This window comes from Sesamum indicum, linkage group LG12, assembly GCF_026168435.1.
Source record: "Sesamum indicum cultivar Baizhima isolate 11 linkage group LG12, ASM2616843v1, whole genome shotgun sequence".
In the NCBI taxonomy this organism is placed as follows: Eukaryota; Viridiplantae; Streptophyta; class Magnoliopsida; order Lamiales; family Pedaliaceae; genus Sesamum; species Sesamum indicum.
In genome coordinates, this window is record NC_142668.1 from 17,398,534 (window position 1) to 17,411,768 (window position 13,235).

General features: G+C 36.4%; 1 protein-coding gene and 1 long non-coding RNA gene across 9 annotated transcripts; one reads left to right on the forward strand and one right to left on the reverse strand.

Moving 5' to 3' along the window:
- Positions 1 to 534: 534 nt before the first annotated feature.
- LOC148784936 (uncharacterized) lies at positions 535 to 5,943 on the reverse strand. Of its 8 annotated transcripts, none has more exons than XR_016063200.1 (8): positions 5,772 to 5,943; positions 5,393 to 5,575; positions 4,943 to 4,971; positions 4,735 to 4,817; positions 4,525 to 4,606; positions 3,961 to 4,048; positions 3,607 to 3,714; positions 535 to 756 (listed from the first exon to the last, which is right to left on the reverse strand). It is a non-coding gene; the product is annotated as an uncharacterized LOC148784936 (long non-coding RNA). The 8 variants fall into 8 exon arrangements; XR_016063202.1 differs by having other exon boundaries at positions 535 to 760; XR_016063197.1 differs by lacking the exon at positions 3,961 to 4,048.
- A 4,131-nt stretch (positions 5,944 to 10,074) lies between these two features.
- Positions 10,075 to 11,934, forward strand: LOC148784937 (uncharacterized). The gene is made up of 3 exons (XM_088876546.1): positions 10,075 to 10,195; positions 10,676 to 10,884; positions 11,131 to 11,934. The coding sequence occupies exons 1-3, from the start codon at positions 10,075 to 10,077 to the stop codon at positions 11,932 to 11,934; spliced, it is 1,134 nt and encodes a 377-aa protein (XP_088732672.1).
- The last annotated feature ends 1,301 nt before the right edge of the window (positions 11,935 to 13,235 follow it).

The following is a 13,235-nucleotide window of genomic DNA, read 5'->3' on the forward strand; positions in this document are numbered from 1 at the left end:
ATTAATATTTTTAGATTATAAATTTTTTCATAATATAATGGATGTATCATTTCGAGAATTCTAATAATTGTACTTATGATTAAATATAAAATAGTGAGAATGTTTTGAGTGTTTATTTCTATTGTAAGAAAACATTAGTACCTTTAACGGGGTACACTTTCATTTTGTGCTCTTTTTGAGTTATATTGTTAATCTTTTATTAAATGAAACTTCTTACTAAAACAATCCAAAATAAAGAATTTTGACTAATTATTTTTATTTTACAATTGAGTTTGTTAATATTATTATTTTCTTTTTAGTTTGTTGATGATGATTGTATACTACAAAAGTTCTATTTTCTTTTATTTATTTTTGATTGGCAGTGTTTTTTCCGTATGGAGAATAGAGTTTGAAGGTGTTCCAATTGTAAGCAGTATTAGGAAAAATAAAAAGAAAAGAATTCTCAAAAAATAGTTGATTTGAACTTCAATGATGTACCAACTTGTGTATATGGTTGATTTGATTTTGATCAAGTAATAAATATACAACTAGAAATTGGTTTCGAATCAAAACTTTTATTTCTTTGGCTAAGAAATAAGGCGGTCTTATTGGAGCCACAATACAAAGAAGGCCGAAGTACTGCCATACACACTTAATTCTTATTTACAATAGACTCTTCACATAGGTGGCTGCCGATTCTTGGAGAACCCAGGAGGGTTGATACTCTGGTGCAAAAGACTCATACTCCAAATTACTTGAACCCGATCGTCGTGAAAGCTGTCTTCACCAGCATTAAGTTGTTAGAATGAAATAAACAAACAAGAAAATGTGTACAGAATCAACAATTAAAGAGAAAAACGCGCAACATAACGACATGCAATAACAACTTAAATAAATAACATCTTCTCTCTAAGAACTAATTAAACACCCAATTGTCACATATTGGCTGCTAAAAGAAGAGTGCATCTTCGACAACATCTAGAACCACATAATAACCTATATATCCATATATTCCTCTCTACTATTTTCTAGCCAAAAAAGCAACCTTTGACCTTATCAATTGCTTCTTTATCAATTTTTCCCATATTTAGAAATCAAGTAAGGTTGAAACCATTGCAATTTACTTTGTATAATTCAAACCCAAAAGTGTCTAATTTCTATGAAACACTCACGTACTCAACATTCTAATTTGGAAGCGATGCAATTACGAAGTCTGAGACCGCTTTAAATATGACAGGCGCAAGAGAGTTGGAGTTGAGACGTAAACAAGAAGTAACCCTCCATTACTTTTCTTGGTTTATTCTCGGTTTGTTCATTATATTAGGTTTTGTTCCCATGTCGCTTTATCAAAACTTTTTGTTTGTCGTACATTTAAGATTCTTGTACAAATTTTACAGAAACACCGTATTTGTTCATATCATCGACATCTCAACTTTGCAGGCGTATCAAAGTATTGTTGGAAATTCTATAGCATACAATCACAAATTAGTTCATTTGTGAACTTTGAAAAATAACATACATATAATAAATTGCATAACTGTTCTAGATGCCAATCTCATTATCGTTTTTTAAATTATTGGTCAAATATCTTAAAAGAATTTTCAACACATCTTAACAAGTTTCAGCACGATAATCATTTGTCAAAAGAAAAGTTAATAATGTATTTCTTGAAAATCTGAACAAATATGGCAATGAATGCAATTTGACCAAAAATAGTAAACTGAATGCTTTTTAAAATGTTCCAAAAAAACTTCAAAAACTGTTTCAAAGTCGATTACTTTTATAAAATTAAAATTCAACAAAAAAAACTTCACTTAAAGTCCAAAACATATGACTTGTCATGCATTTATCCAAAAACAATTAAATGAATTCATCTATTGCTAATCAAAATATTTTGCTAATTTTTCTTCATTATTGTAAGTTCAAGCTGATTTTGAAAAAATGAGTTTATTATAAAACACTTGACAAGAAAAACAAATCTTTGAGTAAAATATAAAAGCTGATTTTGAGAACATTAATTGATAACAGAAGAACAGTTGACAAGGAAACCAATTTCCAGTAATATTAAAGGTTCTTCAAACACAATTTAAGTTAGCAAAACTCTGTGTTCCTCAAAAACCATTTATCGACTCATGAAAATATATAGTACTCACAAAATATTTACCAAGTCCTCTTGAAAAACAAATTTTAAATTGGCATCTAGACAACAGTTAGGCATTTTAGTATAGCATTTAATTTTCAAAGTTCACAAATAAAATAATTCATGATCGAATGATATAGATTTTTCACACATTTTCTATGATACGCCTGCAAAAACAAGAGGTTAATAACATGAACCAACATGAATTTTGTAAATTCATACAAGAATGTCAAATGCATTACGAACAAAAAATTTTAAGGCAAGCGCATGAAAAGAGAACCCAACACAATCAATGAACCAAGAATAAATTTACGAAAAAAGAGGAGGGTTTATTCTCCAATTTAGGTCTCAACTCTAACCTCGCACCCTTCACATTTTGAGCAGCCTCAAAACCCATAATTATTTTCTTTCCAAACGAGAATGGTGATTTTGTGACTTTTCAAAGAAATTAGAGCAATACAATTGGGTTTGAATTATACAAGTAAAATCAATGGTTCAACCACCTTGATTTCAAAACACGGAAGAAAAATTGACAAAGAAGAATTAATAGGGGCACTGGTTACTTTTGAGCTAGAAACTAGAATAGAGGAATATGAAGATAGGTAGGCTACCATTAGGTTCTAAAATGTCGTCAAATAGCATACTTTAGCAGCCAACATATGTTTCAACTGAGCATTTAAATCCTACTTAACCTTTTGATTCCCGCACAATATTTATCGGTATGAGGTTATCTACTTCGCATAGAATTGGCAAATCAATTTCAAACTCTGGCCCTCGCTCTTGTAAAAGACAAGTAATGAATCACACATACCAACTGACATGCTTCACTTGTAGAATCAAATAAATGCATATTATACATATTACTGAAAAATGATTTATGACCAGTAACAATAAAACTCGCATATAAAAGAATTCGTGCTAGATTACCAGTAACAACAGTACTTCTTGAAGAGATTATAAATAGTATGACATCTATTCCTTGCATTAAGATAGAATCATGAAGGCACAAAAGAAAACAACACAGATACATAATTGCGACATGCTCTAATTTAAAGGCATAAAATAGATACCGCATAAACAAGATACTTTTCTATATGGCACTTGAGAGAAAATATTCTGTCTGTCCATTAATTGGTCTAGGAAGTTAAAATATCACTGTCCTAAGAGAATATTATAATACTTGAAGTCAAGTTAAAGTACGAGTAAGGGAGAGTGGATGATGGCACTTAGCTTTCAGCGGATTACATATAAGAGTAAAATACTTAGGAAGTTTCATCATAGTCCCAAGAGAATATTAAGATACTTAAAGTCAAGTTCAAATAAGAGTAAGAGAGAATGGACGGATTACACTTAGCCATCAGTGGATCACATATATGCAATAAGAGGTGAAGTAGGCAAATTGATCAGTAAACATAATGTTACTTACTGCTCCTCAAGTAGACACAGATTCACTAATCAAAGTGAAGATATACATGGCTTTCCATTACCTTCAAGCAGTAGTCTTATTCTAGATTGTGCAATTGACAACATCAGCATCTTGCTCATATAGCTCCAGGTGTTAATAAGTGGAGCCAAAAGGTTTCAGCACCAAAGTCCTACGTGAACCAAGGATCATTTGGCAGCAATTTTCAGAAAACTTAAAATATCACTAGCCTCTCACAAAGGTAGAAATCATTTCCAAAAAAATCTTTTGTGAAAAGCTTGTAAGTGTACGTATGATTCTTTTACATCAATGCAAATAACCTTTTCCCAAAACAAGAAAATCACTTCCATTACATTTTTGCATTCATTTAGATTATATAACTTCAAGTAAAGAACTTTCTGAAACAGAAAATGCATACATTTATATTATTGCTGCAGTCACATTCTTTCCTATCTCAATGGTAGGAAGATCACCCAACACACCAAGATGACAATCCAAACAAAAGCCTGTAGATCCTCATGGAAGATTTGGAGAAACAAAGTGACTATGTCATGAACACTCATCGCAATTTGATAAAGTCTTGCAATTAACACAAGCGTACTGATCAGTCAAAACTTAAGAAAAGGGACGGGAAAATATATGCATGCAGAACACATTGCAGACGTTTTGGAAAATGATAAGTCAAAACAAAGCAACAATTAAACTGTAAATAGTGAAATCTTAAGGAGGATTTAATTGCAGTAATCCGGGGAACAAAATTGTTTGAGATTCAAATAGGCCACTGCTGTTGATTGCATTCTGAGGATCAGGGATTTCAATGGTAAATTAATGTCACTAAGGGTGGAAAATGACCAGATAAAACCAAGAAAAGACAATCATAAGCACAACAGTTTTTGAACAGAAATATTAGAACCAATGCATTCACAACTGAACAAAGACATGGCCTGAATTTCCAAACCAATCAAATTTACACATAACTGACCTTGTCTTCCACCAGTTAACTTGATTTGGAGACCCTTGTCAACAAACTTCGCCAAATCCAAAACTGTTCCTTTCCGACCAGACTGAAACAAAGAAACAATCTGTATATTAGAAAAACTGACAAAACATATATAGACATATAGATCTATATATATGCATCCGTGCAAGCACACACGGCTGAGAAAGAAGAACCAATAATTCGTGTCCTTACAAAGGCTAGAATAGCATGTTTAGGGAATACGTCTCACGAGAGATTGCTAAAGAACAGCAGCTTTATGCAGCAACAAATATGGCCTGCAATTGTCGAAGAACCAAAGAAAACAATGAGAATAAACTTAACAGTTCTTCACTACACATCTTTCAACAAACAAGAGTAAATACATGATGCACCATATACAAGAACAAAACATGCAACTTACCTGTAATTACAATTGCTTATTCCCGCATTCTGAAAATGACATGAAAGAAAGACTGCAGCTCATCCTTGCGCATGATTTTAAAGCAAAGAAAGGATACAAGGGACAGTTCCACCAAAAGAACACTATCCCAAGAACACATTTTCTTGAAAATGAAGATCAATTCACCAACTTGACTTACTTTTTTCTTGAAAGGAGAAGCAGTTAAACATAGTCAAGAGACTTGGAAATAATTTTCAGGGAAGTTCCTTAAAAGTAGTTCCAGCAATTTCCTCGGTCATGTCTTGAAAATTTTATTATTGGGAGTTGCTGATGCCAGAATTACAAACCCGTGTACAACTTCAACATAGAATGTTAGGAACTAACACCACCATTTTCTCACCATTTTATCCAGTGTAGCAATAAAAATCACAACAAAATCAATACAGTAATCAAATAAAAAAACAACCATACCAAAAGGGAAGAGGCCTCAGAACCTCCAATGATGGGAGCCGTCTTGGCTATTCTCCTCGCAAGTTCTGAACCAACAAAACTATCTTCACCGGCATCCTTGCATTTAAGTCCCGCACCTTTGTCCCCCGCAATAGTAATCCACGGCGTACTAGAGAACCCATGTAGTAGTTGAATTTCAAAAACCTTGAAATAATTCACCAACACCATAAAGAAAAAAAAAACAGAGTAAGACCGTGTACTTCAAGAATTCGTGATCTTTAAGTAGTCATCATACCAAGTTTTCCATTGGGCAGACAAATTCATTTAAACAAGATACGTTTAATTTCACAAAGCAAGAACCCTAAATCAAGAAGCTTAAAAACGAAAAAAAAAAACTCACTTGCTTTGATCAAGAAGTACATACTGAAAGAAAGAAGAAACTGATGTTGGAGAATGGTGGGTGTCAGCGGAGGAAGGCGACTGGTGGGTGTCAGCGGAGGAAGGCGCGGCTGCTGAAATGTTGAGAATTGATGTGCCGTTGAAATGGAACGATTTTCTTGGCTTTTTTTTTTTTTTTATATATGGTTTTAGTGTGTGTTTTTGTATTTTATAACGATAATAAAATTTCCACTGGGCTGGGCCGGTCACACTTTGTTGGGCCTTAATGGATAAGTTTTTTGATCTTATTTGCCATATATATTTAGTTCTATAAATATAAATAGTTAATTACATTAATTTTTATTAATTATTATTTGTCATCATTATTTTTTACTTTTTTTAATCCATCCATTTATGTTAAATTTCGAATTATTTTTTTATTATAAATCTTTCAAAATTTACATCAATTAGGTTTTATAATTCAAGTAATTTAATACAAAAACCTTTCTCAGTTTTTAAAACTCGTTTTGTCCATCAATTAATAGATACCATATAATTTTTTTTATTTTATTATACTTATCATTATTTCATCATATTTTTCTTTTTTTATGTACATACATACTTATTATTAATTTTGTTTAAGAGGTCATGCAACAAAAACTACAGTGTTTAGTATCAATTATAAAAAAAATATTATTTTTAAATTAATGAATTTACAAACTCTTTAAATTATAAAAATTATATTTATCTGTTCAAATGTTATTGACTCAGTTATAAGTTTAATTCATTTAAATAAATAATTCAGTCAGCGGAGGAAGGCGGCTGCCTAAAATCTTCACGACTGATGCCACCGTTGAAATAGAATGAACAAATTTTATTTTTCTATATTTTTTGCTATTTTTTCTTTTTCACTTTCAACTAATATTTTCCTGTGTTTTGTACATTTCACAACGGTAACAAATTTGCAGTTTTACAACTCACTTTCAATTAGGCTGAGCCGGTGGCCTTAATGGATAAACTATCTCTTTCAAAATTCACATCAATTAGTTTTTATAATTTGAGTAATTTTATATAAAAACCTTTCATAATTTTTAAAACTCGATTTTGTCCATCAATTAACGCTACAATATTTTTTATTTCATTATATTTATGTTTATATCAGAATTTTTTTTATGTACGTACATATTTATTATTGATTTTATTTGAGAGGTCATGTAACAAAAACTATAGCGTTTAATATCAATTATAAAAAAATATTATTCTTAAATTAATCAATTTACAAAATTTTTAAATTATAAAAATTATATTTATCTATTCAAATGTTATTGACTCAATTAAAAGTTGGATTCATTTATAAATAATTTTATTGAGTGAAGTGATCATAATCATATAAATATGATTAAGTTGGTATTTATAATTTTATATAATTAATAATAATTTATGCTATCTATATATGTGTCTTTATCCAATTTATTTATTTTTAAGCATTATTTGGCTTATAATTTACTTATTGGATACATTTTATTCTTAATATTTTAATTACACATTTCGAATTAATGCATTTTAATTTCATAATACAAAACCCTAAATTAAAAAACTTAAAAAAGAAAAGAAAAACCTCACTTGCTTTGAGTTGATCACTTTCAAGAAGTACCCACTTAAAGGAAGAAGAAACTGAGGTTGGAGACTGGTGGCTGCCGACGGAGAAAGGGAACTGCCTGAAATGTTGAGAATTGATGCCGACGATAAAATAGAACGACTAAATTTTATTTATTTCTTTAATGTCATCTATTGTTATAATTATTATAAAGTTAAAATACAACAAATTTCTATAAAGTTTTTTTTTATAATTATAAATATATTTTATATTTAAAATTATAAATATATTTAAAACCAATGAACGTCTAACAAAAGTACTTATTTATGGATAGCTGTTGTAAAAAGTATTTATTAGATAACAATTTTAACAAATATTCATAATTTTTATTGGATAAATTTTATTCTTAATATTTTAATTACACATTTTGAATTAATGTATTTGAAACTATTATTGCAAGTATATTTTTTCAATGAATAACTTTTAAACTTATAAGAAAATCCCCTGACACATGAGCAAGCGCCCCTTGATGGGGAAATCCCCCCATCGCATCGGCAATCTCCGCCTGCTCTTCCCATGAGAGTACTCCCCCGAAAGCTCAACCCCAAGAGTACTCGCTGGAACTATTTCTAGCCTCGAGCAGTTGGTTCAGCGTCTCTTGCATCACTTCTCTATGAACAAAAAAGTTTCAAAAACGACTGCATTTCTATTTACCATCCGCCAAACGGAGGGTGAGACTCTGAGAGACTACACGCGAAGGTTCGTGGACGCAGTGCGTGAGGTTCCCCATGTTAATCATGAGTTACTAGCCAGTATTGTCCGACAAAACCTGCTACCAAGAAGATTCAAGGAATCCATAGCCGGCAATCCCCCTAGAGCTATGGAGGATTTACTCATGCGCTCCCATAATTCCATCCATATTGAGGAGTCGAACGCATCGGATCCTTCTCTCAATAGCAAAAGGAAGGATCGGGAGAGGAAAAGGAGCCGAAGAAAGAAGAACGCAAGCATGTACCTCAGGTGGGGTTCGCTCACTACACCCCCTTGAACGCACCCAGAGGGGAAATATTAGTCGTAGTTGAGCAGCAATGGTTAATCAATTAATGGCCATGGAAAATGAAAGACAACCTTAAGAGGCTCAAGTCCAACAAATATCGTGGTTTCCACTGAGATAGAGGGCACACGACGAAGGAGTGCCACCACATGAAAACTGATATAGAAAACCTGATTCAGTGAGGATACTTGAAAGAATACGTCAACCAAGGATCGAATCCCCAACCTCGGGATCCAATGTTCACACAGACCAAGAACGACGACAACCTTCCCACCGCAGGGGTTATCGCCGTAATTTTGCGTGGCCCGACGGGTGATGACTCGGCTAATGCAAGAAAGACTCTCGCTCGAGCAGCTAGGGGAAACCACGCGCAAGCCCCTATTCAAGTTTACAATATTAGTTTGAAACAAGGGATGAGATTTCATTTAGTCAGTAGGACTTGGACCCATTGAGGAATTAAAACAACGACGCCCTGGTCATCTCTGCCACGATCTCCAACTTTTGGGTCAAAAAAATTTTAATGGATAGTGGGAGTTCGGCGGACATTATATTCCACGACGCATATGTCCAATTAGGGATTGACAACGCTCAACTTCTGAAGGTAAACGCCCCACTCACAGATTTTAGCGGGAAAATAATCAAACTAGTAGGGGAGGTGACATTAGCAATGTCCCTCGGCTCTTATCCAAACAGGTCCACCAAATTGGTGAAGTTCCTCATGGTGAAGGCTCTATCTGCCTACAACGTTATCTTGGGGAGACCGAGCTTAAACCTCTTGCAAGCGATAGCATGTACTTTCCACCTGAAACTAAAATTCTCCATCCCTAACGGCATGGGAGAAGCCATGGGGGACGAGAGAATAGCCAAGGAATGCTACGTGAGTACCCTTAAAAGATCACGTGAGAAACTGAATGAAGCGGCCGATGAGAAAACAAAGAGAAAGATGACTGATGGAAGATATGAGATGAGAGACACCGCGAAAGGACACGTAGGAACAACCTATGGGGAGAAAAGAGTTGAAGCCCTAGAAGAGTTGAAGGTGATCCTCGGCGAGAAAACGATGAAGATAGGCACGGCGATGTGTCAATCCGCCAAAGAGAATTTAACTCAATTTTTGATAAAAAAATGAGGAAGTGTTTGCATGGAGCATGACGGATTTTTATGGGATCTCACCTAACGTTATCACTCACCAGCTCAATGTAAATCCCAAAGCAAAATCTATAAAACACAAAAAAAAAAAAAGAATATTCGGGCTGGAGAGAAGTCAAGCGATAAAAGCAAAAATGGATAAGCTGCTTAAGGCCGAACACATATGCCCGGTGCAATACCCCGAGTGGCTGGCTAATGTTGTCTTGGTTCCGAAGCCAAATGGAAAATAGCGCCTCTGTATTGACTTCACAGATCTTAGCAAGGCATGTCCAAAGGATCCCTTCCCCCTCCCACGTATTTACCTCTTGGTTGACTCCACCTCCAGAATGTGAAATGTTGAGCTTCCTAGACGCGTATCAAGGCTACAATCAAATTCCTTTGGCCTCTGAAGATCAAGAGAAAACAAGTTTTGTCACGGACCAAGGGATCTTCTGTTACAATGTCATGCCATTCGGCCTGAAAAATGCAGAAACAACATATCAACGATTTGTCAACTACATGTTCAAAAACCAAATTGGTTGAAACATGGAGGTCTACATAGATGACATGTTGGTTAAGAGTGTGAAAGAACAGGATCACATCAAGGATCTAGAAGAGCGCTTCCAAATATTGAAAGCTTTTGGCATGAAGTTAAACCTCGCTAAGTGTACCTTTGGAGTGGGGGTGGGGAATTTCTAGGGTACATTATCTCCAAGAGCGGAATAGAAGCAAACCCTGATAAAATTAGCGTTGTCATGAACATGCCCCCACCAAAGTCGGTCGAAGAGCTACAAAAACTCGTGGAAAATTTGCATCCTTGAATAGATTCATTTCTAAATCTACGAATAAAGGCCTACATTTCTTCAAGATCCTTCGCGGCGCGAAAAAGTTTGGGTGATGCTAATCCATCCAAGAAGCATTTGACGAGCTGAAGAAGTATTTATCTTCCCCGCCTTTATTGACGAAACCTAAAATAGGATAAACCCTCTACCTTTACTTGGCGATTTTAGAAAATGTTGTTAGCTCAGATTTGGTACGAAAGAAAAATAAAGGGCACCACCTGGTGTACTAAGTTAGCAGGATGTTGCAGGGGGCTGAGTCCAGGTACTCCCAAATTCAAAACTAGCCTTCTCTTTAATCACTGCAGCTAGAAAGTTGAGGCCGTATTTTCAGGTGCACCTAGTGGTTGTGTCGACAAATCATCCTTTGAAGCAAGTGTTGTCGAGTCTGGAGCTCTCCGGGACAATGGTCAAGTGGGAAGTAGAGTTAAGTGAGTTTGGCGCCGAGTTTCACCCCAGGCCAGTCATTAAAGCACAAGTGCTAGCCGATTTCACCGTCGAGTTAGCGTACAACGCGGCAAGTATTTTTACGCTTTCCGGGAGTCTGCACATCAATAGATCATCCACATCGGCGGGAAGTAGGGATGGAATAGTTCTAGAGAGCCCTAAAGGAGACGAATTTGAGTATGTTATAAAATTAGAATACCCCTCGTCGAACAATGAAGCATAATATAAGGCATTTTTAGAAGGACGTAAGTTAGCTTTGGACGCCGGGGCAAAAAAGATTATCATTTATAGTTATTCACAACTGGTGGTTAACTAGATCCAGGGATCCTTTGAGACACGAGATGAAAAAATGGCCAAGTATTCCCTGAAAGCGAATAATTTATTTGAGAAGTTCGAAGAAGCCTTTGTTGTTCAGGTGTCGAGAACAGATAATGCCGTAGCCGACCAACTAGCCAAGTTAACAAGCTCGATGACAGCCATCCGAAGCAGAAGAATCACTTTTCTCTCGTCGCAAAGAGCCGTGATAGAGGAGCAAGAGGAGATTATGTGCGTGGACCCAACACCTCCGAGTTGGAAAGAAGAGATCGTCAGATTTCTAACTAATGGAACTATACTGGAGGACCAAAATGAGGCAAATGCCTTTAAAAAAAAAGCATCCCGCTTCATTATGATAGATGGAGACTTATACAAACGTGGTTTCTCGCTGCCCCTCCTAAAGTGCCTGACTCATGAAGAGAAAAATTATGTCCTAAGAGAGATACATGAGGGAATTTGCGAAAACCACCTTGGAGGAAAGGCCTTAGCGGGAAAAGCCCTTAGGCATGGATTCTTTTGGCCAACGATGCTCTCCGACGCACATGAGTTGGTAAGGCGATGCCGGTCATGCCAAGAACACGCAAACATTAATCACCAGCCGACAGCGCTAATGCAACCCCTTGAAAGTCCCTGCCCTTTTGATCAGAGGGGTTTGGACCTAGTAGCGTCTTTTCCACAAGCCGCAGAACAAAGAAAGTTCTTGGTTGCGGTGGACTATTTTACAAAGTGGGTAGAGGCCAAGCCGTTAGCCAAGATATTCGAGAAAGATCAAGTTCCTATGGAAGAACATCATATGCCATTTTAGATCCCCGGTGCCATAATATCCGACAATGGGACTCAGTTTTTGGGGAATAAACTTAAGGACTGGTACAAGGAGCTGGCGATCAAATAAATCTTCACATCAGTTAGTAATCACCAAGCAAACGGACAGATGGAGGTCACCAATCGGATAATCCTTTAACACTTGGAGACTCGATTGGGAACTGAAAAGGGGGCATGGGTGGGTGAGCTCCCTAGCATTTTATGGGCATATCGAACGACACCAAGAACTCCTACGGGAGAATTCCTGTTTAACCTATCTTATGGGACAAATGTCGTAGTGCTCGCAGAAATAGGACAACTTTGTTGGCGAGTGAAAAATTACAACCCAAACTACAACGAGCAAGGGTTGAGGATGAGCGTAAACTTTTTCGAAGAGGGCAGAGAAAAACGCCATAATCCGGGCTACTATGTATAGAACCAATGTGAGAGTCAAGCCGACAAGTTTTCAAGTGGGAGATCTGGTGATACGAAAAGCCTAAGCTTCGGGCCCTATTGGGAAGTTGGATGCAAAGGGGACATCCCTCGCACGTGGAACTTCGCAAATCACAAGAAGTATTACTGTTAAGTTCTCTGGGTACGTAAAGTTCACTTTTTGAATGTTTTTTAATAGGGGGCAAAGTAGAAGTGTAGCGTTTTACGCAATCAAAATACATTGCGTAAAAAAAGCAAACTCATCCTTGAAAGATACAACGCGAGTGACATAAAAGCCGATTAAGTAAAATACTACAAAATCACGAGTTAGAACCGCCTACTTACAAAAGCACCCCATATGAGGCGAAGCGGTCACCCTAAATAATATGCGTTGATTACATGGAGAGTCAAATTCATACTAAACAAAATAATCCGATTACATTTCAAGATTAAATCCTAAGAAACAAACGGAAAACTACGAAGCTTTTAAACTTGGGGGCTCAACCGTCGGCAACTTCCACCACCTCCTATTCACCCTCCGATACCTCAGGATCAAGGAGCCCATTGTCTTCTTCAACAATCCGGCCCTTCTTGCGAAGGGTCCAACGAAGGACACGGCGACACCTTCGAATTGCATCATCGTAAATAAGAGTTGCCTTGTCACTTAAGATCGTATCGATCTTCTCTAATTCTTGGAACCTCAAGACCGTCTCCTCTTGAGCCCCGGTACCGAACCACCTGAGGCGCGACCGCGAGTTGGGAGGGCGACTGCACCCCCCTACCTGAGGCGCCGCCTCAAACCGACGGGTGCCCCCCCCCACCTCGAAGTCGCGCCTCGCGCCTCCCCCCACCTCCCCCCCTCCCTCCGTTGGG